At 50.0% G+C, this 21,425-nt stretch overlaps 3 protein-coding genes and 1 non-coding gene across 4 annotated transcripts; 1 reads left to right on the top strand and 3 right to left on the bottom strand.

Moving 5' to 3' along the window:
• Positions 1-593: 593 nt before the first annotated feature.
• Positions 594-9,812, bottom strand: RPL3L (ribosomal protein L3 like). The gene is made up of 10 exons (XM_056866178.1): positions 9,691-9,812; positions 7,926-8,118; positions 6,461-6,629; positions 4,771-4,906; positions 4,336-4,522; positions 3,502-3,662; positions 2,857-2,958; positions 2,021-2,116; positions 979-1,098; positions 594-706 (listed from the first exon to the last, which is right to left on the bottom strand). Exons 1-10 carry the CDS (start codon positions 9,691-9,693, stop codon positions 650-652), a joined length of 1,224 nt encoding a protein of 407 aa, XP_056722156.1. The 5' UTR covers positions 9,694-9,812; the 3' UTR covers positions 594-649.
• A 2,282-nt stretch (positions 9,813-12,094) lies between these two features.
• On the top strand, positions 12,095-14,567 carry NDUFB10 (NADH:ubiquinone oxidoreductase subunit B10). The gene is made up of 4 exons (XM_056866183.1): positions 12,095-12,245; positions 13,731-13,869; positions 14,145-14,284; positions 14,461-14,567. The coding sequence occupies exons 1-4, from the start codon at positions 12,098-12,100 to the stop codon at positions 14,565-14,567; spliced, it is 534 nt and encodes a 177-aa protein (XP_056722161.1). The 5' UTR covers positions 12,095-12,097.
• Positions 14,568-15,619: 1,052 nt separating this feature from the next.
• Positions 15,620-18,674, bottom strand: RPS2 (ribosomal protein S2). Its single transcript, XM_056866180.1, has 6 exons — positions 18,562-18,674; positions 18,337-18,444; positions 17,530-17,703; positions 17,265-17,424; positions 16,398-16,489; positions 15,620-15,738 (listed from the first exon to the last, which is right to left on the bottom strand). Exons 1-6 carry the CDS (start codon positions 18,610-18,612, stop codon positions 15,655-15,657), a joined length of 669 nt encoding a protein of 222 aa, XP_056722158.1. The 5' UTR covers positions 18,613-18,674; the 3' UTR covers positions 15,620-15,654.
• LOC130492849 (small nucleolar RNA SNORA64/SNORA10 family) lies at positions 16,577-16,717 on the bottom strand. The gene has a single exon (XR_008933890.1). It is a non-coding gene; the product is annotated as a small nucleolar RNA SNORA64/SNORA10 family (small nucleolar RNA).
• Positions 18,675-21,425: the final 2,751 nt, after the last annotated feature.

The following is a 21,425-nucleotide window of genomic DNA, read 5'->3' as shown; positions in this document are numbered from 1 at the left end:
TCCCAGGATCCCCTTGGCGGAAGCCCAGATAAGCCTGAATCGGTTACATGCACCAATTGCTCTGATCACTTTGGGATGGTCTTAGCTTGGTACATTTTTGGATTCGGGACAAACATCCAAAGGATCTCTAGAGGTGGTAGAGCCGGCAGCTTTGCATTTGCTAAATGCTCAACTGAGAAACCTCCGGGAGACCCGAAGGAGTTCCGGGGTGGGAAGTGAACGATGCTGGTGGTTGACCATCCTCAGAATTAGGACGGGCGAGGGGGCTGGGGAATCTGTTGTCCCTTGAGAAGGACACGCTGATTTGCACAAGCAGCAGAGAGCCAACCCCAGGCAGGATTTTAATTTGGACGGGCTGACTGAGAGACCTCCAAGGCCCAGAGACCTGATCCATAACGGTTCATGATTAAATGGCCTTTGGAGGCTCACTCAGCCAAAGGAGAACGCAAACATCCCTCTGCAGGGCTGTCAGTGCAAAACCACTGGAAGACTTAAGAGGCTGGTTGAGGGCAAATCCCCTGATGACAACAGAGAGTCAAGCACGGGGCTTTTGTCTTGATATTTCAACACTCACAACTGCCCAAAGCAGGAACTGGGGGTGGGGGTGGGTAGAGCTTTGATCCGAAAGGGACCTTCTGAGAGAAACCTCTTACGATTCCTCCTGGGTTTCTGGCTTCCTTTTCAGCAGGTGCTTCTTCTGGGGCCCCTGGAACAGAAGGAAGAAAGAAACGGGGAGGATAAGGGGACCGCCTCCTTGCAGAACTGGGGCCGGAGAAGCGTGTGTTCAGTCAGGTGGCTAATTGGCCACTGATCCAGGAAGACATGCTGGCCTCAGGGGTGTGGGGAAGGCTGAGCGGAAACTGAATTGCCTCGATGACCTTTACTCCATTTGGAGCATCAGATCCATGACCTCAGGGGTGGGGTCACAGCAGAACAAAAACCCTTCTGCTGGCGGCTGGGGGGGGCACTAAAACTCACCATGAAAGCTCGCTTCTCTTGGGCCGTCTGGAAGTGGCCGTGGCCGAACTTGGAGGTGGTGTCGATGAATTTCAGCTCGATGGGTTCCAGGGCTTTCCGGCTCGTGTGCACCAAGAGAGACTGCGGGAAGAAAAGCAGTCAAATGAAGAAAGTAGATCCCTTTGAAATGTGGTGTTGGAGGAGAGTGTTACGGATACCCTGGACCACCAGAAAAACAAATCAGTGGGTTATAGATCAAATCAAGCCTGAACTGACCCTAGAAACTAAAATGACCAAACTGAGGCTACTGTATTTTGGTCACATTATGAGACGGCAAGAGTCACTGGAAAAGACAGTTGTGCTAGGAAAAGTTGAGGGCAGGAGGAAAAGAGGAAGACCCAACAAGAGATGGATGGACTCAAGAAAGGAAGCCACAGCCCTCAATTTGCAAGACCTGAGCAAGGCTGTCAAAGATAGGACATTTTGGAGGACTTTCATTCATAGGGTCGCCATGAGTCGGAAGCGACTTGACGGCACTTAACACACACACACACAGAGTCCCCCCAGGAAACCCCGGGAATTGTAGGTGGGGTGAGGATCTCTAACAATTCTTGGCACCCTTAAGCGTTCAAGCAATATAATTGGTACGTTTGTAGCATAGAAAGACCCTGAATGTGCTAAATCTGAGCCCCAGATCTACCATTGCTGCAAAAGAACCTCAGCACAATGTTGATAGCAAGAATAAGAAATGTATATTACACTTCAGGACCTCTTTATGGGAAATAGTCACATCGTGCTTTCCCCCCCTGATTTACAGGACTCGTGTGACTTAAGAATTTTAAAATCATAATCTAAAATCCAAATACAATAATGCCCAAATGGATGTTAACAGACGTTCCCTTGCTGCAATCTTTCCACAGAGACTAAGCGGCCCCGCCCCGCCAGGACTGTGCAGCAAAGGCCAAACGGGAGGGAGGGAGGAGGGACTTCTTGACTGACAGCCCCTCGGCTGCCCCCCCAGACACGGAAGGGCGGGGGGTGGCCAGCTGCCGCCCCCGCTCACCTTGCGCAGGGTCAAGACCCTCTTCTTGGTGCCCACCACGCAGCCCTTCAGCATCAAAAAATCGTTCTTGACCTCTCCGTATTGAGGGAACCCGCCCTGCAGGGAAGAGAGACAGCTTTGATGGCCCTTTGTTCATTTTTACAGCAATACTTTTTAAACAAAAAAAAAAAAAACGGTCACAGGAGGGCCAAAGAAGGCACCACAAGTAAATTCAAGGACCAGGGGCTGATGTCACATGCCCCCCCTTCTCTTCTGTGCCTGAACAGACAGCCTCCCACCCCCGTTCCCACCCCACTGAGTTCCCTGACAGCTGGCCCCAAACCTCAGCCTGATGGTGGAGCGGGGGAAGCGTTATTGTCTCCGTTCTTAGGGTTGTCGCTGGGCTGATTTAGTAATCACTTTTGAATTTTTGCCTGCAAATGTCACTCTCTGTACTGTTCAGTCTTTCAGTCCTCCTGATCGTTTCCCCACCCCTGCAATACTGCTGAATTTTTAAAATCTCTGCTAGCTATATCAGGCACCTGATGGAGCAAGGCTCGAGTCCACAAAAGTCTCTGCCGTAATGCATCCGTTAGCCTTTAAGGCGCTCCCAGTTTGCCCTGACCTGGATGGTCCCGGCTAGCCCAATCTGGTCAGATCTCAGAAGCTAAGCAGGATCAGCTCTGGCTGGTAATCGGATGGGAGACCACCAAGGAAGTCCAGGGTCACTATGCACAGGCGGGCAATGGCAAACCACCTCTGGACATCTCTTGCCCCGATAACCCTCTGGGGTTGCCATACGTCAGCTACGACTTGACGGTACAAACATACAGGTTTTTTTGTGTGTGTTTTTTTACCAAGGGAGTGATGGCTTTCTCTGTTGTGTCGTAATTGGTGGAAGCGTTATTCTTCACCACTTTGCCATCTTCTATGTGGAACCCACGACCGATACGGTAGATCTAGGAGAAACAGACGAGACACCGCTTGTGTGTTTATAAGCTGCACATCTAAGACAGTCAACAGAGGGAACTGGGGAGTCAGCGTGGGTTTCCAGGACTACAATCTTGATTTTCCGCCGATTTTTATTCACCTCTGGCAGGTACTTCTAAAGGCCCTTCTGAGTGATGAGGGATTTTCTTTGTGCAATAAATGGGGGGAAAAACAGAGCCAAACAATTGCACAAGGCCGGAGCGGTCTTCCAGGTTTTCTACATTGCTGGGCAAAAGACCCACAGTGCTTGTTCCACTTCCTGCTCCTCCCCGAACCCCCCAAAAGTATATACTGAAGATTCCACCCACAGCAAACATTGAGGCTGACAAGGGAATGCTGCCCCCACACCAGTAAGACCAGTTTGGGGCACTGATTCTAAAGCCAGGGTTGCCAGAGGATCTCTTTGCAGCATGTGCGTACATGCATGTGTGTGTGGGAAGGTGGGGGGTGGGGGGAGCACTGGTTCTACAGGACAGAAGATGAAGGAATCCCCACCGGGTGGGGCATCCTACCTTCTTGTTGAGTTCAGTGCGGTGATGGTAGCCCTTCTGGCCGGCCCGGGCAATGGAGTAACCCACTCGGGCGGGATGCCACGCTCCGATGCAAGCCACTTTGCGCAGCCCTTTGTGGGTCTTCCTTGGGAGCTTCTTGGTGCGCCAACGGCTTGTCACCCCTGCGTGAAGAAGGGCCCGACAAGTAGAGGGAAGGAGCTCAGCAGAGTCCATCCCTGGGCTCAAGCGGCTCTCTCAGCCTTGAAAAGCATCGGCTGCCTGGATGTCCTCTACCACAGTGAGGAACAGCAGTTTGCTTTCAGGAAGCTCCTGGGTCATAGAATCATAGAGTTGGAAGGGGCCGTACAGGCCATCTAGTCCAACCCCCTGCTTAATGCAGGATCAGCCTAACGCATCCCTGACAAGTGCTTGTCCAGCCTCTGTTTAAAGATGGCTAGTGAGGGGGAGCTCGCCACCTCCCTAGGCAGCCGTTCCACTGTCCAACAACTCTTACTGTGAATTTTTTCCCCCTAATATCCAGCCGGGACCTTTCCGCCTGCAATTTAAACCCATTATTGTGAGTCCTATTCTCTGTTGCTAACAGGAACAGCTCCCTGCCCTCTTCTAAGTCACAGCCTTTCAAATACTTAAAGAGAGCAATCATGTCCCCCCTCAACCTCCTCTTCTCCAGGCTAAACATTCCCAACTCCCTCAGTTGGGAATCCATCCATCCATCCCCACAAGGAGGCAGGTTTAAACCTTCCACATGCTCCACACCACCTCTGTGCCTGAATCAGCTGCCGGAAGCAAAGGCAGCCTCCGTTCATGGCCCGAACCCCCACTGCCCCTTCCTACCTTTCATTCCGCGCCCTTTGGTGACACCGATAACATCGATCATCTCGTTCTGGCTGAAGACCGAGTGCACCGGGATCTGCTTCTCCAGCTTCTCGTGTGCCCAGTCGACTTTGTCGGCCACTGTGCCGCCGTTCAGCTGGATCTCCATGACGTGGGCCTTCTTCTGATGCAGCGGCAGAAGCCTCATCTGTGGCCAGGGGAGCTCAAAGTCAGGCGGTGCAACGGAAACTTTAAAAATCGCAAACGCCCTGTGCTAAGCAGGTAGCCTGAGAAGAGCAGGTGAAGAAGGGCTTAAACCTGCCCAAAGCCCCGCCTCCCAGCCCTGGGAGAAAGAAGCCTGGCTGCAGCAAGAGCCGGTGCTCCTCACATGCTCAGGGGCACTAGTACTTTCAGCCAGTTTTCTGTAGACCAAAGCCAATGCAAAGAAGCGCCCACCTGCGTGTGCGCGATGACGCGGATGACCTTGCAGTACTTCTTCATGGCTGCAAAGTCCTTCTCCAGCTGCTTCTTCCCGGCTTCATCCTGCCACTTTTTGCAGTACTTGGTGAAAGCCTTCTTCTTGCTCTTGTGCCTGGAGAGGAGGGATTCATTCCCCTGAGAACCCCACAGGCCCCAAGGCTGGATCTGGAGGCACCCAATCCCAACAGGGAAGCTGCAAGCCACTTGCTGCGGGCACTGTCAAATTTGGGCTCGCAGCCCCTGAAAACCACCCCTCGTGGTCCATTTGGGCTGGCAGAAGAGAGTCCGCACACCTCCAGAGGTTTACAAGCCACAGACGGACAGAAAGACAAGGATCTGAGAGGGGATATGATAACCTGAGAGGGGATATGATAACCATCTCCAAGTACTTGAAGGGCTGTCATATAGGGGAGGGCACCAAGTTGTTTTCTGTTGCCCTAGAAGGCCAGACCAGAACCAGCGGGTTGAAATTAAATCCAAAGAGTTTCCGTCTAGACATTAGGAAGAACTTTCTAACAGTTAGAGCGATTCCTCAGTGGGAGCAGGCTTCCTTGGGAGGTGGTGAGTTCTTCCCTGGAGGTTTTTAAGAGGAAGCTAGATTGCCATCTGTCAGCAATGCTGATTCTATGAACTTGGGCAGTTCATGAGAGGGAGGGCACCTTGGCCATCTTCTGGGCACTGGGGGTGTGAGGGGGAGGTAGTTGTGAATTTCCTGCATTGTGCAGGGTGTTGGACTAGATGACCCTGGTGGACCCTTCCAACTCTATGATTCTATGATCTACGAAGCCAAACCTTCCTCCCTGAAACAGCCCTCTCCTCTTTGGAAAATACTCCCTTTTTGCAATATTCACTTTCTCTCTGCCTCTCAGCCTTCCTTTCCTGCTGATTGCCTAGACGCCAATCCTTTGACCTCTCCTTGCCTTTGTCTTTTGATCCGCCTTGTGAATCTCCAGCCAGAGACCCTGACAACAGACTGGAGCAGACAGAAAAATTGAACAGCCAGGCTCCTGAAGCACTGATGGAGGATCACTGAACTGGACAAGCCTTCTGACACCACGTGGTGGTGACAGGGGTCATTCGTAAAGCGACAGCTATGGCGACATAGCTTCGGTCACATGAACACCTGAAGCCGCCTTCTACTGAACCAGACCCTCAGTCCATCGAAGTCAGTATTGTCTACTCAGACCGGCAGCGGCTCTCCAGGGTCTCAGGCAGAAAAGAGTCTTTCACATAACCTACTTCAACTGGCCCCTTAAATGGAGAAGCCAGGGACTGAACCTGGGACCTTCTGAATGCCAAGCAGATGCTCTACAAACTGAGCCAAGGCCCCTCTCCACATTAGAGGCCAACAAAATTTGGGGGGTGGTTTCAAGCTTTTGGGAGTCAAAGCTCCCTTCATCTCCCTTTGACTCTCGAAAGCTTCTATGCGGAAGCTCTTGCTGGTCTTGAATCCAGCTCTTCTACTGCACACCAGCATGGCTCCCCTCAAAGGTCTTTCACATCACCACCTTGCCCGGTCCCTTTAACTGGAGATCCCGGGCCTTGAACCTGGGATCTTCTGCATGCCAAGCAGAGGCTCTACAAACTAAGCCACAGCCACCCCAGTATAAAAATCAAATAAGTGAAAGGAACATTTTGTCCCCTGCCCCCCTCAAACAGCTCATACCAGTTTTTGTAGAAACGTCTCCTGCATTCTTCGCTCATGTGTTCGGCAAAGATGGCCTTGAGGTTCCTCAGTCCCCGGGGCGTCTCGATGTAGCCCACCACTCCAACCACCACCAGCGGTGGGGTCTCGATTATGGTCACCGCTTCCACCTCCTCTCTCTTAGAGACCTCTGGAAAGCAGGGAATGGAAAAGACACCAAATTAACTCCTGAGTTCATCGCACCAGCATTATTCAGCGGTGAGAGACGCTGCAAGTTTTGAAAATCCCAGGACATTATGGTTTTTGGACCAGCCTAACCAGAAGATAGCAGAGAACCAGAAGCCTGGGTTTCACCAGACTTCCCAATGGCACACCACCCCCTCAAAACTGAAACTATTTTCAATCGTTATACACATTATATTGTTTTCTTAACTTGATTTATATCCTACTTTTCTCATCAATGGGGACCCAGAGAGGCTAACGCTGTTTTCCTCTCCTCTGTTTTATCCTCACAATCACCCTGTCAGGTAGGGTAGACTGAGAGTGTGTGATTGAGCCAATGTCACCCAGCGAGCTTCCATGGCACAGCAAGGACTCGAACCTGGGTCACTCAGATTGTAGTCCAGCAACTCTAAACACACACATACACACACACACACACAGGCTCCGTGATAGGGTTGCCAACCTCCAGGTGGTGGCTGGCGATCTCCCGCTATTACAACTGATCTCCAGGCGACAGATCAGTTCCCTTGGAGAAAATGGCTTCTTTAACTATTGGACTCTATGGCATTGAAGTCCCTCCCCTCTCCAAATCCTGCCCTTCTCAGGCTACACCCAAAAATCTCCAGGTATTTCCCAACCCGGAGCTGGCAACCCTACTCCGTGAGCCTGTCCACTTTGAACTTGGCAGGAGGGGGGGGGCTTGCAAAAATTCTTCCGGGAGTGGCCAGGAGGAGCTCCGGCTGGACTCCGGGAGCTGGCTGGGGTGGCGGGGCCTGGGGCATTTCCCGGGGCGGGTGGGGGAGACATGCAAGCCCTGCCTCGGATTCTGCAAAGAAGCCCAGAAAAAAGGGGCTCCCTCCTCGGGCTCTGAACAGAAGCCAAAAACCTTCCTGATTTCTAAGCCAATGCTGCCACCCGGTGGTCATGACTGGGAAATCCAGGCTATTTAAAAATGCATATTGCTACTTTCAGAGCGCTCGGCTTCACCTGCCTTACTTTGTCACAGACCTCAAAGCAACCCTGTAAGGTAGGCTTGGTGTCTAAGGTGCTACCGGACTCGAATCTGGCTACACTTCTTTATGGCAGTGGTGTAGGGGATGGATAGACAGATACATTTTATTTATACCCCGCCCTACCCTGGCAGAGCCAGGCTCAGGGAGGCTAACATCATGCACATAGTAATAAAATATACACATAGTAATAAAACATTTAAAATAAAAGCCGAGACTAGTGAGCGAGAAAAAGTCAAGAAAATTAAAATTACTCAGCCCCGGCCGGTGAATTTCCCGCAGGATGTGAGTCATGCCGGCTTTGTAGCCCAGGAAGGCAGTCAGGTGGACAGGTTTGCTGGGGTCGTCTTTGGGCCACGTCTTCACCTTCCCACGGTGACGCCGGCTCCTCTTGTGAGGGAGGAAGCCCAGGTGGCCGTGCCTGGGGGCCGAAAACTTCCGATGGGACTGGAGAGGGGAGGGAAAAAGAAAAGTCCTCTGTACCTTCTGAGCACCATTTCCCATTGTGGCAAGTGCCCATGGCTCAGGGGGTCTGGCTTTGCAACAGGAAGGGCCAACCCTCCTAGTAAAAATCATATTGGAATGGCAAAAGGACAGAACCTCACTTGGTTTTCAAGTCAGTATAAATTACAGGGGGCGGCGTGGAAATAGCCTGATCTTGTCAGATCTCGGGAGCTAGGCAGGGTCAGTACTTGGAAGGAAGCATCTACAGAGGACAGCACTGGCAAACCACCTCTGCTTTTCACTTGCCTTGGGGGCCCCTCGCTGGGGTCGACATTTGTTGGCTGTGACTTGACGGCACTTTACACACATGTACAGAAATAATAGGAAGATTGTAAGCAGGAGCAGAAAAGCATTGGAATAGTGCTCAGGCAGCTATCTATGGTGTGAGAACAGGGACCTGACAGGCAGGTAATTGGAACCAGAGACTTACCTTTCTGTTTGTAAATTACGTAGGTAAAACCGAATTCAAATGTTGTAGGCACCTGTATCTTGTCGGTTTTGTGTGTATTGATTCTTGATAATTTTATAACATTTTTTTCGTTATTGGGTTGATAAAACCATAGAATCATAGAGTTGGAAGGGATCACCAGGGTCATCTAGTCCAACCCCCTGCACAATGCAGGAAATTCCAAACTACCTCCCTCACACACACCCAGTGACCAGAAGACTGCCTAAGTTCATAGAATCAGCATTGCTGACAGATGGCCGTTGCTGACAGATGACCATGTGAATGCCTGGTTGGCTGTTCTTTAAAAAAATCAGTGTCTATTTTCTTCTGTATAAAAACTTTAATGCCATATTATGGAATTTGATAGTCACCGTTAAAATTCTGTTGGCCTGGTAATTAAAGCAGAAGATACTGCTGGACAGATTTCAAAATGTCACGTTAAAGAAAAACTGACCATGTACAAATATCTGTGGGAAGGGAACATTTACTAAGAACAGAAACTTACACAAGGGCAGCCCTTCATTATAATTATTTGTTGTTGTTATTATTATTGAATTGACTTACACTGTGTAATCCGCCTTGAGTCTCAGTGAGACAGGTGGACTACAACTAACGTAAATTTAAATATAAAAAAACAATTGGAATAAAGTTAGACATTAGAGAATGTCAAACAGGATTACTGCTTGTTTGAAATTTGCTTGTAATATTATGGCATTTTTGTATATTTTCTAATAATTTCTTATTGTTGTAACTGCTCTTGGGTTTTGATAAACTGGAGACTCAGGAGGTATTTATTAATTCTCCTCATTATTATTACTATTTATGTAGGTTTCTCGTGTTGAATAAACTTTTCTCTGTGGTTTTAAAGTGGGGGGGAGGGAGACAAGTAAATCAGAGGGCCTCAGTTCTGATCTGTAAAAGGTTTGCATGGTAAATTCCCAGCCCAGAAACGAAGTAGTCAAGATAGACCCAACCACAAAACTCCACCACTCTCGTGTCCCATTTATCAGCCATGCCCCCCAGTACCCCCCCAAATACAACGCTGCCCACAGCAAAGCACAACTGACCATGATCGGACGTCTTCTTCAGCCCAGGTCGAAGGCAGAGAAAGAGGCCACCAGCAAAGGCCTTCCTTCCCTGATACCGAAGATGTTTCTCAGCCCCCAAGACATAAATTTAGCAGCTGGCTTCATTCTGATGCTATATTCATTTCATATTCGGGCAAGCTGACAGGGGCCAGACACCACCGTCCGTTGAGTGGAGAGGAAAGGTCATTTGTGATGTAGGGGGTGGGAGGAAGAGAGGTCTCAGCTTACCACCTACAGTTGCCAACTCCAGTCTAAAGAAATTCCCAGAAATTTGGGGGCAGGGGGAAATTTGAGGAGGGGTGTCATCACCTAGAATAGAATTGCTCCCCTGAAGCTGCCATTTTCTCCAGGGGAACTGATCTCTGTTGTCTGGAAATCGGCTGTAATGCCAAGGAAACTCCAGCCCCCCGCCCCCCAGGAGGAGGGCAGCCCTACGACCACCCAACCCCTCCAATGCAAATTCAGTCCCCAGCCATTCACAGCTGAAGGAGAGGGGTGCAATTTTGCCTGGGTTGGCCCTCTGGTGAATCACTCTGGGCCACACAAAGTCAGTATAAGGGCACGCACAGAGCGGAGCTGGAAAAACTTGCTCTCTCCCTCAGCCTCACCTACCTCGCAGGGAGGTTGTGATACCAGCTCAGGTGAGGGAGAACTGCTCTGAGCTCTGGATAAGCAGATGATGAGAGGGAGGGCACCTTGGCCATCTTCTGGGCATGAAGCAGGGGGTCACTGGGTGTGTGTGGAGGGGGAGGTAGTTGTGAATTTCCTGCATTGTGCAGGGGGTTGGACTAGATGACCCTGGTGGTCCCTTCCAACTCTATGATTCTAAGAATGTGATTTGGATGTCAGAACAAGCTGGAAAGCAGGTCTATACACTGGGGGGAGGGAAATGAATGCAGGCTAGTTCATAAAAACACACTGAGTACTGGTTAATGTGTCGGAGTAGGACCTGGGAGACCCAGGTTTGAATCCCCACTCTGGCATGGAACCTTGCTGGGGTGACCTTGGGCCAGTCACACTTCTCTCAGCCCTGACCCTGGGTAGTATTTGAATGCGAGACCTCCAAGGAATACACATGAAGTTGCCTTATACTGAACCAGACCCTTGAGGGTCCATCAAGGTCAGTATTGTCTACTCAGACCGGCAGCGGCTCTCCAGGGTCTCAGGCAGAAAAGGGTCTTTCACATCACCTGCTTGCCTGGTCCCTTTAACTGGAGATGCCGGGGATTGAACCTGGGGCCTTCTAACTTACTGCATTAGTAAATCAAAAAGAAAATGTGGAATTTATGGGAGAATGGGAGGCATGGACAATATACTGTGTTAATGAATTTAACTTCGGAAATATTAAAGGTTATGTTTTGATCTAATTCAAATGATCCAAGTAGAAAAAATATTATTGTTATAATTTAGATTATAAGAAAATGTGATATACAGTTAAACTTATATATGAAATATTATAATGAATTAGAACTTAATTACAAAGGGAACTACAGATATATAAAGTAGAGGAGGGGAGAGGGGAAGTCAATAAGATAGAATTATTTCTAGTGATTAGACAGAGGTTGTTTATGTTATACAAATATGTTAATTGAATGATGAAATTAAATGTGATTTAAGTGGAAAATAATAATAAAAATTTTTTTTACAAGAACCTGGGACCTTCTGCATGCCGAGCAGAGGCTCTGCCACTGAGCCACGGCCCCCTCCCCAAATACCAGGGGTCATGACGCAGAGGCAGGCAATGGGCGACCCCCTTGAAAACCCCGCCAGGGGGTTGCCATAAGTCCAGTCGTGACTTGACGGCTAAAATAATAATAATAATAATGAGTGGGGGGCGTCTGGGTGGCAGAAAACGACCCCCCATCTCTCTCCTCCGCCCGCCAGGGTATTTCTCGATCTGGTGTGTTTTTTATTCCACCCCTTTCTTCAAGAGGCTGGGGCACTGCTTCCCCCCTCACACAACAACCCTGTGAGGTAGCTTTGGCACAAAAAAAGGGACTGCCCCCCCCTAAACACCGACTAAGTGGGGATTTGAACTCAGTTCTCCCATATCCTAGTCTTGCCCTGAAGCCAGGGCTCTACGCTGGTAGGAGCAGGGGTCCCAAACAGGCCCCTCAGCTGAGTCAGCGGGGCCAGGAGTCACACAGCGCCATGATAGCAGGCCAGCACGTAAGAACTACATCCCCCGGAAGCCTCAACGGCTTTTTGCGCACGCGCACTGCACTGCACCCCCTCCCGGAGCTGTGCAGGGAATCACGCCTCAAACTCGACCTCCTGTCATGCGGCGCGACAGCGCATGCGCGCTTGCTCGTCGTCCGGCCCCTTCGCTCCTTCAGACCGGAGGCCGCCATATTGTCCTCCTGGCTGATTCGGACGCGCCGCCGAGATGCCGGAGGAGCCCGACCGGGGCGTGTACCGGGAGCCGCCGCGCCGCACGCCGGCCCCCAACCCTCAGTCGGCCGTCCCCAACCCCCTCGACCTGGTGCAGAAGATATTCGAGTACACTGTCGACGCGCCGGTCACCGCCTGGAGGAGTGAGTGGAGGGGGCGGGGCCAAAAGGTGGGGGCGAAGCTGATTGGGCGAGGGGGCGCACGGGGCGTTTGACCTTGGCCTGTGATTGGGTCCCCCGCCCAGCCCCCTCCCCTTTGCAGAGGATGGAATCATAGAGCTGGAAGGGACCACCAGGGCCATCTAGTCCATCCCCCCTGCACAATGCAGGAAATTCACAACTACCTCCCCCACACACCTCCAGTGACCCCCTACTCCATGCCCAGAAGGTGGCCAAGATGCCCTCCCTCTCATCTGCCTAAAGTCATAGAATCATAAAGCTGAAAGGGACCACCAGGGTCATCTAGTCCAAGCCCCTGCACAATGCAGGAAATTCACAACTACCTCCCCCCCCACACACACCCAGTGACCCCCTACTCCATGCGCAGAAGATGCCCACCTGCTCATCCGCTGCCTAAGGTCATAGAATCAGCATTGCTGACAGATCCAGCCTCTACTTAAAAACCTCCAGGGAAGGAGAGCTCACCACCTCCCGAGGAAGCCTGTTCCACTGAATCATAGAATCATGGAGTTGGAAGAGACCACCAGGGTCATCTAGTCCAACCCCCTGCACAATGCAGGAAATTCACAACTACCTCCTCCCCCACACCCCCAGTGACCCCCTACTCCATGCCCACGAGATGCCCTCCCTCTCATCATCTGCCTAAGGTCATAGAATCAGCATTGCTGATAGATGGCCATCCAGCCTCTGCTTTAAAACCTCCAGGGAAGGAGCGCTCACCACCTTCCGAGGAATCCTGTTAGGATAATGTGCAACTTTAGACTGCTTATTCATTATCATTTATACCCTGCCGTTCTCCCCCTACTCCATTTTTAGCCTCACAACAACCCTGTCAGGTAGGCTAGTTAGGTTGAGAGTGTGTGACTGAACCAGGACAGCGGCTTAGTGGAAGAGCTTCTGCTTGGCATGCTGAAGGTCCCAGGTTCAGTCCACAGTTGAAAAGGAGCAGGCAGGTAGGTGGTGTGAAAGATCCCTGCCTGAGACCCTGGAGAGCCGCTGCCAGTCTGAGTAGGCAGTGCTGACCTTGATGGGCCCAAGGTCTGATTCAGTATAAAGTGGGCTTCATGTGTGACTGGCCCAAGGTCTCCCAGCAAGCTTCCTTGGCAGAGTGGGGATTCTAACCTGGGTGTCCTGAATCCCTGCCCAACACCCTTAACCATTACACCACACTGGCTCTGTATTATATTAGGTGTGATTCCTTGCAGATGGAGGGCGCCCATGTGAAAACAAAAGCCTTTTCCAAGCTTGGAACAGGCTATTTTAGCCCTTCAGGTGTAGTTCTTTTCCCTACTCTTCAGAAAGCTTCCTATGTGTGATCGTAGTAGATTTTTACAGCAACTCTGTAAGGTAGGCCAGTCTAATTCTCCCCACCCACCCTGAAGCAGTGTGACATTCCAGGAGTTGCAAGTTCAGGATTCCAGAACTCTTGCATGTATTTTTCTCTTCCAGACTTTATCGAACGCCAACACGCAAAACATAAGTCTTACTATTATCACCGGAAGTTCCGCCGCATCCCTGATCTCACGACGTGCCTGGAGGATGATTATGTTTGCTTCTTTGAAGCTGAGATGCAGTGGGAGAGAGACATGTGTGTACTTCGGCAATTTAGTTCTGTTGACAAATAGTATTTTTTTTGGAGGGGGGAGAAGAGCTAAGATTTTACAGCTGAAATGTTTGGTCAAAAATATTTTTCAGTTACATTACAATGGGAAGAACTGTTTTATTCATTTATACAAGCATTTATGTTTTTACAGCCTATTTCCTTGGTACAGGGGTCTGTTTCTTTCATGTGCAGACCTTGGCTAACTGTATTTCTCACGGCATTCTTGGGTTGTTTTCTCCCCCCACCCCTCCTTTTGACAGGAAAGTCGATCAAGAAATTGTGAAAATTGTCCAGGAGAGATTATCAGTTTGTACGCAGCGGGAAGGAGAGAGCCACTTCCAGAACTGCGCAGGGGAATATGAGAAGTTCAAAGAAGTAGCCAAGGCTTACCAGACCAAATGTGAGTAGATTTGGGACAGGACATCCCTCTTTCTATCATGGAGGATTCTGGCCTCACCCATAACTTACCGGGGACAACAGGTCTCATGATGATGCCTAAGGAGCCACAGGGTACAGAATACTACGCTGTTCATTTTGCATTACGTGTTTCTTCAGCTGCCCATAACTTTTTCCTAGATGGGGACCTAGGTGCCTATGGAAATGCTCGGACATGCTTGATGAAACAAAAGCAACGTATGATCGCAGAAAGGAAGGCCAAGGCAGCTGCCGAAGCACACCACTAAGCGCCCTGTGTCCTCGCTGCAAGACTTGGTTCTTAAATTTCTAAACGTGTTTGTTTGGTATGTTCTGATAGTACCATACTGAGCTCTTAAGAACGCCTACTGAAGAACCTACAAAATAGACTTAAGTGTGAGTGTCTCTGGGATGGAAATAAATTCACTAATGAAAAAAGATCAAGGCTTCCATTATTGCTGTTTGCATAAAGGAATGAAATGGGAAAAGACAAAAAGCACAGCTTAGAAGTTGCAGTATTTATACTTACAGGGTAGCATCAGTGGTCAGTATATGGCAGTAGCACTGAAAAGAAAATGTATATTTCCGCCCCCCCCACAGTACTTGTTTCCCCATTTAAATTATACACCATCAAAATTAACCTTTAGTAGGGTTAGTACAGCAACTACCACCTACTTTGGTTTTGGCCTTCTAAGGCATATCTGCCCTATCTGATCAAGTGGTGGTGTAGGTATTGACCACAGCATGCTTCCCCCATTTTGCTTCTCATCCCATGGGTAGTGCAAGAATGCACTGGACTCCAGCAACCGTAAGAATTTGCACTGGGGCTGCGGCTTAGTGGTAGAGAATCAGCTTGGCATGCAGAAAATCCCAGGTTCAATTCCCAGCATCTCCAGTTAAAGGGCCTAGGTGAGTAGGTGATGTGAAAGGCCTCATCCTGAGACCCTGGAGAGCTGCTACTGGTCTGAGTAGACAATACTGACTTAGATGGACCAACAGTCTGATTCAGTATAAGGCAACTTCAGGTGTTCACTGCTGTTCAGCCTTTCACACACAACGCAAGGCCTTACAGTCATGGCTCGAGGCACCTTTTTTCCACCACCTCTTAAACATCCAGCCAGATGAAGAATTCTGAAGAACTCAAGAGCTTCAGCTGGGTCTTCAGGTATAGGTATAGGACCTGGCACATTGCTTCAGCTGGGTCTTCAGGTATAGGTATAGGACCTGGCACATTTGAAGTGACTATACAAACAGCTGCATTAGTTTAAGTAGCCCACCCCACACACAGCACTCAACAGATTTCGAAACCACACTCGGCCGTTTTATCACTTTTTATTTCTTGTACAAAAAAAGCCATTAGGTGGTTGCCACAGCGGCTGCCTGGGTCCTTTGCACAGAGACTCTGGCGGCATGGGTCTTGGCCAGATGGTCAGTGAACTCCTGCAGAAGAAAGCAGAACGAGAATTGCGAGGGCTCTTCAACACCTGTTGCATGTTCTCACACACACACACACACACAACACCCGGGGGGGGCATTTTTCACAGTCCAGCTTGAAAACTCCAGCGAAGCTTTGTACAAAGAATTGTTAACAGAGGAAGAGTGCAGGTGAGTGGGGAGGGGGATACCATGGGAGATTCACAGTTAAAATTAGCACAAAAAAGGAGGTTAAATACTTCTGGAGATTTATCACAATGGGTAGCCATGTTACCTCTTGTCTGTAGCAGCAGAAAAGAGCCCAGTAGCCCCTTAAAAACGTAACAGAAAGATTGCCAGAAATTTTGTTAAGTCTTCAAGGTACTACTGGACTCTTGCTCTTTTCTACTTTTGGAGGTTATACGTTTGCTCCAAAAACCTCCACCCTTCCGGCCAAGCCCAAGGTGACAATGGTGTTTCTTTTCTATCATGTCCTAACAATGAGTAATCTCCTGGCCCAAGGTCATCCAGTGAGCTTTGCAGCCAAGTCCAGATTTGAACCTTGGATGTTCCTAGCTGGACCCTCAAACACTGCCCTCTAAGCCCTGAGAGGGAGGGATAGCACCAAGCGATTATGCTCCCTCCCCACCCAGATCTATGCCCCGCCATTTAATTAGCTTTTTTACCTGGTAAGGAGACTTGGTGAACACTGTCTCTTTCCAAAGGTCGGGGGTCAGGTAACTGTAGGTCTTGGAGATGGCATCGAAGGTGGCCTTAGCTAGGGGAAGGTCAAAGACAACACAGGTAAACAAAAAGCTGTCACAACTGCATTCAAGCGCCTGTCCAGATACACACGTACACATCTACTTGTTAGCTCTCCAAAGGAACAGGGGGGCCACTTGCCAGGCCCCACTGCCGTGCATACAGAAAGCCGGTTCGCTTTCCCTCTCGAAAAACGTCAGTTGCCCCACTGAGGTCAGGGGCAACTGGGCAGAGCTGAGAGAGTTTTATCAGAACTCACCTACCACGGGCCGCCTTCCGTGTCATGCAGGGTACAGCCACAATCAGGTCACGTTTTTAGCTATTTGCCTAACAAGCTCGTTCCACACCTTGCATTTTCACCTGCCTGTATCGCGTAACCCAGACTGCTCTCTCAGTGAAGTCAGTGGGAGAAAGTGATAGAAAGGTAAGGGGAAGTCAAATGCTAGGAGGCAGGGGGCCCCCAAGCTGCCAGACTGCTGCCAGTCTCAGTAGACGATACTGATTTTGATGGACCGAGTGGGGTCTGATTCAGTATAAGGAAGCTTCATGTGTTCAGATCTGGCCATCTGACTCTCACTCTCCCAGTGCTGAAGGCACACCGGCTTTAAGACTCAGGAAAACATCACTGTTTGTACACAGGCCACAGGGCTCTTCCCCTCTAAGCTTACACTAAGCCTATCTCCAATGTCCTATTTGGGACAGCAGCCCCCCCCCCATTATCTAAGATGTCATCACCGTTCCTGGCACTGAACTCCCTATTCCCGCAACAGCTCCCAAGTGTGGCAACTTACCAAAGTTGCCCAGGGTGGCGGTACAGCCCCTGGCAGAGGTATAGCAGTCATCGATCCCAGCCATCATCAGCAGTTTCTTGGGCACCGGGGCGGACACTATTCCAGTGCCGCGTGGCGCAGGGATGAGGCGCACCAGGACAGACCCACAGCGGCCCGTCACCTAAAAAAACCCACCATTATCAGATGCCAGGCGGCTCACTATAGAACCTTGATCCACGCCAGCTTTGGAGACCTGAGCGCTGGTTCCCCAGAACTGGGGCACTACCTTGCACGGCACGGTGTGGGGCTTGCCGATCTTGTTACCCCAATAGCCACGCCTCACCGGCACGATGGACAGCTTAGCCAAGATGATGGCCCCGCGAATTGCAGTGGCAACTTCCTTGGAGCATTTGACGCCAAGACCGACGTGGCCATTGTAGTCTCCGATGGCAACGAAGGCCTAAAAGAAAGGAAGCAAAAAAACCCATTAGGCCTGTGCTAACGTACAAACATCCCTTTGCTCCAACACACACATCAGCAATCCTGAACAAGCATTTCTAGCCACACAAGCAATCTTTGAACCCATCGAATCTACACTGCTCCCATAATGTGGACAAGAAGCGGAACCACCCTCATCAGAATACTTGGCCTCTGAAACAAAAAACCATAAATTCCTATCTGAGTGAGAGCTGAAAGATTCTGCAGCCTGCAGTTTAGAGCAGTAACTCCTAGACTGTGTGCCAGATGGGTCAAGAGGCCTACAAGGGTGTGACAGGCCTGGGAATGCATTGTGGCTCACTCATTACAGCATCTGCTTCGCCTCCAGGAGATCCCAGATTCAATCCCCAGCATGGCAGTTAAAGGCAATCCAAGTTAGGAGATTTGGGGAAGAGACCTTGGTGAGTTGTTGCCAATCAGACAAGTCAACACAGGCTACATCAGACTGACTCGGTATGAAGTAGCTTCATATTCAATGGCTCTGATAAGTAAAAAAAAATACCTGTTACGTTGGAATGTGCCTCTTCCAACAACGAAGTACATCTCAGAGGCCTGGAGAAGCACTAGACCAGGACAAAGGTTTACGGAGCATTACCTTGAACCGGGTGCGCTGCCCGGCCCGGGTTTGCTTCTGGACAGGCATGATCTTCAGAACTTCGTCCTTCAGCGAAGAGGCCAAGAAAAAGTCAATGATCTCCGACTCCTGCAAGGCCAAGGCGAACCGGTCAGCTAAGGCACATCTCCAGCGCAAAGCCCAAGTGAGCTTTCATCACTGACGAGCGTTACCACAACAAACCCTGCTGAGCCCCTACAGCCATACCTTGATTGGAAGGGAAAAGAGGTAGATCTCTTCCAGAGACTTGATTTTCATGTCCTTGACCAGGCGGCCGAGCTTGGTAACTGGAATCCACTGCAGGAAGGAAACCAACCAGTTAAAGCCGTTAAAACACTGGACGATACCCCCTACCAAAAAACATTGCCGGCCAGCCTATACTGTCAAAAGGGTGCAGAGTGGTGCACGTCAGGGTGCCATTTCTGAATTGTTCAACCAGATGAAACAAGAGTTGCAGCCAAGGCATGCTCTCCCTCTTTTGAACCATAAGAGAGCATTCAAGCACCACATCCTGCTGTCCAGCACCGCCTCAAATCGATATGGGTGCAGGATTTTATTTATAGGCACCCATCTCTCTGATCATTAAGGACAATGGATTCCAGTAAACAACACCAGGGATCAGCCTGTGTTCAAATGTTCAGGAACCTCACAATGGCCAACCCTAATCTTGCCTTACCAGCGTAATCAAATGAGAGCTGCTTAATTTGTGAGGCCTGCTCAGCTGGCAGCCTACTGGAGCGAATTTAGCAACACCAAAGTTTTAGTAAGACACAAAGACCTCCAGCACAGGGATTCAAAGCAAAGGAGACGAGAGACTGTGAGCATCCAACTTACTTCTTTATCTTCAGCTTTCCCACGGGCCCCACGGCCGCGTCCACGCCCTCTTCCGCGCCCCCGTCCGCGGCCTCGTAGGCCGCTGCCAAAGCCTCCCCGGAAGCCTCCTCTGGCAGCTCCAGGACCACCACCACCACCACCGGCTCCTCCTGCCCCTCCCGCGGCACCGGCGTCATCCGCCATTTGCTGTGAGGAGAAAAACAATTCAATTTAGCACTGTTAAGTCAAAAGGCTGCCAGGTTTCTAGCCAAAAATGGCACCCAGCACATGAAATCCCGCTCAGCACTATCCAGTTCAAGCAACAGCTACAAAGTGTTCCAGGTTATTTTAGTGTGCCTGCCAAATCATATTTCTTAAGGGATTAGCAATGAGATGTTAGAGGCCTCAGTCCCAGCTCACAAGAAACAACACTATTCAAATACCTTAAGTATAAATATTTAAGGGGATACGATTCCCCCAACCCTCTAGCAGTTACCGTATTTGCCCAAAAGGAAGACAACCCTGAACACAAGGAAACTTCCTTTAAAAAGTTATGCACAAAAAAAGATTAGATGTAACTTGCACACAAATGCAAAACAGCCCTCTCCCTTCTTTTGACAGCATAGTTCTGGGGGGGGAAAACCAGTCCCGCGTTTGATCCCGTGCTTCTTGGAAGACACTCCAGGAGACATCTGTATTGCTTCCCTCTCTACTTAAAAAGGTGTGTGTGTGGGGGGGGTTATTTTTATGTTAACCGAAGGGGCAACCTGCCACTTATCACAGGCAACATGAGTGAATTTGGGAGCCATCTGGTGTTCCTGAGGTTTTAACCAGATCTTTGTTTCAAATTTAGAATTCATGGTTAATTTTATTATTGATTACTTATAATGTTTTTAAACGACGTTACCTAGAATCATAGAGTTGGAAGGAACCACCAGGGTCATCTAGTCCAACCCCCTTGAACAATGTAGGAAAATCACAACTAGGAAATTCACAACCTGCTCTGAGCCTGGCTACAGCCGGGGAGGGTAGGCAATAAATCAAATCAAAAAATAATAACACACAACCCGTATCTATAGCGAATAGGTTTGCCAGCTCTGGGTTGGAAAATATCTGGAGATTTTAGGGGTGGAGTATGTAGAGGCAAGGGAGCCAGAGGAGCCAGAGGAGTATAACGCCATATAATCCATCCTTCAAAGGTATCCATACCGTCGTAAACGCAGGGACTCTGGTGGGTTCTTTGGGAAAGAGGAATCATAGAATCGTAGAACTGGAAGGGACCACCAGCGTCATCTAGTCCACCCCCTATGCACAATGCAGGAAATTCACAACTACCTCCTCCCCAAACACACACACACACAGTAACAGGTTGGCATGCTAGTATTTCTAATGATGTGGTAAAATGGTTGTTTGCAAGAAAAGAGTTATTTATTCTGAGCAGCTGCTACCCAGAGCACTCTACTGAGTAAAAATCTCTGAGACCCGATCGTACTGAGGAAGGGATATTTATCCAAATTCAAGATATGACAACCCATCAACATTCAGGGTAAAGCTGACAGCACTCCAGACATGGAGGCGGCAGTATAGTAACAGTTTCACCCAGTTCTTGTTATGACTCTTGCTCCAATTCCTTTGCACACAAGACACACAGAGATATCCTGCCCAGCAACCAGCTATTCCCTGGCTGTCCTAGTACATTTCAACACATTTAACAGACAGGAAAAGAGATTATTGCAAATTGCTAAATCAGTGGATCTTCCACAGTCAGGGGAAGTCTACCCTGCCGTCTCACTAACATGCCGACCTCCCCCTACGGTACAGAATGGAACAGGCCAGAATCAGCCCCATGCATGGCTGCCCATCTCCAGCCGGGCCTGCAGCCGGCATCGCATCAGGAGCGGCGCCCAAGAGGAAATGGTCCCCTCCCCAGAAGCTCTGAGCCGGCTTCGAGCACCCCAGGCCGGCCTCGGCCCCCGCGGCCCCCGCCACCGAGCCGATGGCGGCGGATCCCCCTCCCGGCCCGCCGCGCCCCACTTACGTGTTCGATCGACTAGAAGGCCGGAAGCCCTCGGCGAGGGCTATTTATACCACGCGAAACGTCTCGCGAGGTTTGCCTCGAGACCGTGCGCGACGTTCGGCGCGACGCCCCATTCGTCCCGACGCGCGCCAGGCGCAGCTCATACGCATGCGTAGAAAGACTGGTTTGCGGCACGCGTGCGGTAGGGAGCCCCGGAGCGAGCATGAATCAAAACAAAACC

Source organism: Euleptes europaea, chromosome 21, assembly GCF_029931775.1.
Source record: "Euleptes europaea isolate rEulEur1 chromosome 21, rEulEur1.hap1, whole genome shotgun sequence".
NCBI lineage: Eukaryota > Metazoa > Chordata > Lepidosauria > Squamata > Sphaerodactylidae > Euleptes > Euleptes europaea.
Note: the sequence above shows the minus strand (reverse complement) of the source record. Positions and strands in the feature narration are given on the sequence as shown.

Coding starts and splice junctions, on each gene's coding strand:
- RPL3L (XM_056866178.1), bottom strand. Junction 3,663..4,335: donor CAAAGGGCGCGGAATGAAAG/GTAGGAAGGGGC, acceptor TTCTTCACGCAG/GGGTGACAAGCCGTTGGCGC. Junction 707..978: donor AAGAGAAGCGAGCTTTCATG/GTGAGTTTTAGT, acceptor CTTCTGTTCCAG/GGGCCCCAGAAGAAGCACCT.
- NDUFB10 (XM_056866183.1), top strand. CDS start 12,098: ATGCCGGAGGAGCCCGACCGGGGCGTGTACCGGGAGCCGCCGCGCCGC. Junction 13,870..14,144: donor ATGCAGTGGGAGAGAGACAT/GTGTGTACTTCG, acceptor TCCTTTTGACAG/GAAAGTCGATCAAGAAATTG. Junction 14,285..14,460: donor CAAGGCTTACCAGACCAAAT/GTGAGTAGATTT, acceptor ACTTTTTCCTAG/ATGGGGACCTAGGTGCCTAT.
- RPS2 (XM_056866180.1), bottom strand. CDS start 18,612: ATGAAAATCAAGTCTCTGGAAGAGATCTACCTCTTTTCCCTTCCAATC. Junction 16,490..17,264: donor CGCCACCCTGGGCAACTTTG/GTAAGTTGCCAC, acceptor ACCTTCCCCTAG/CTAAGGCCACCTTCGATGCC. Junction 15,739..16,397: donor TCACCAAGTCTCCTTACCAG/GTAAAAAAGCTA, acceptor TTTCTTCTGCAG/GAGTTCACTGACCATCTGGC.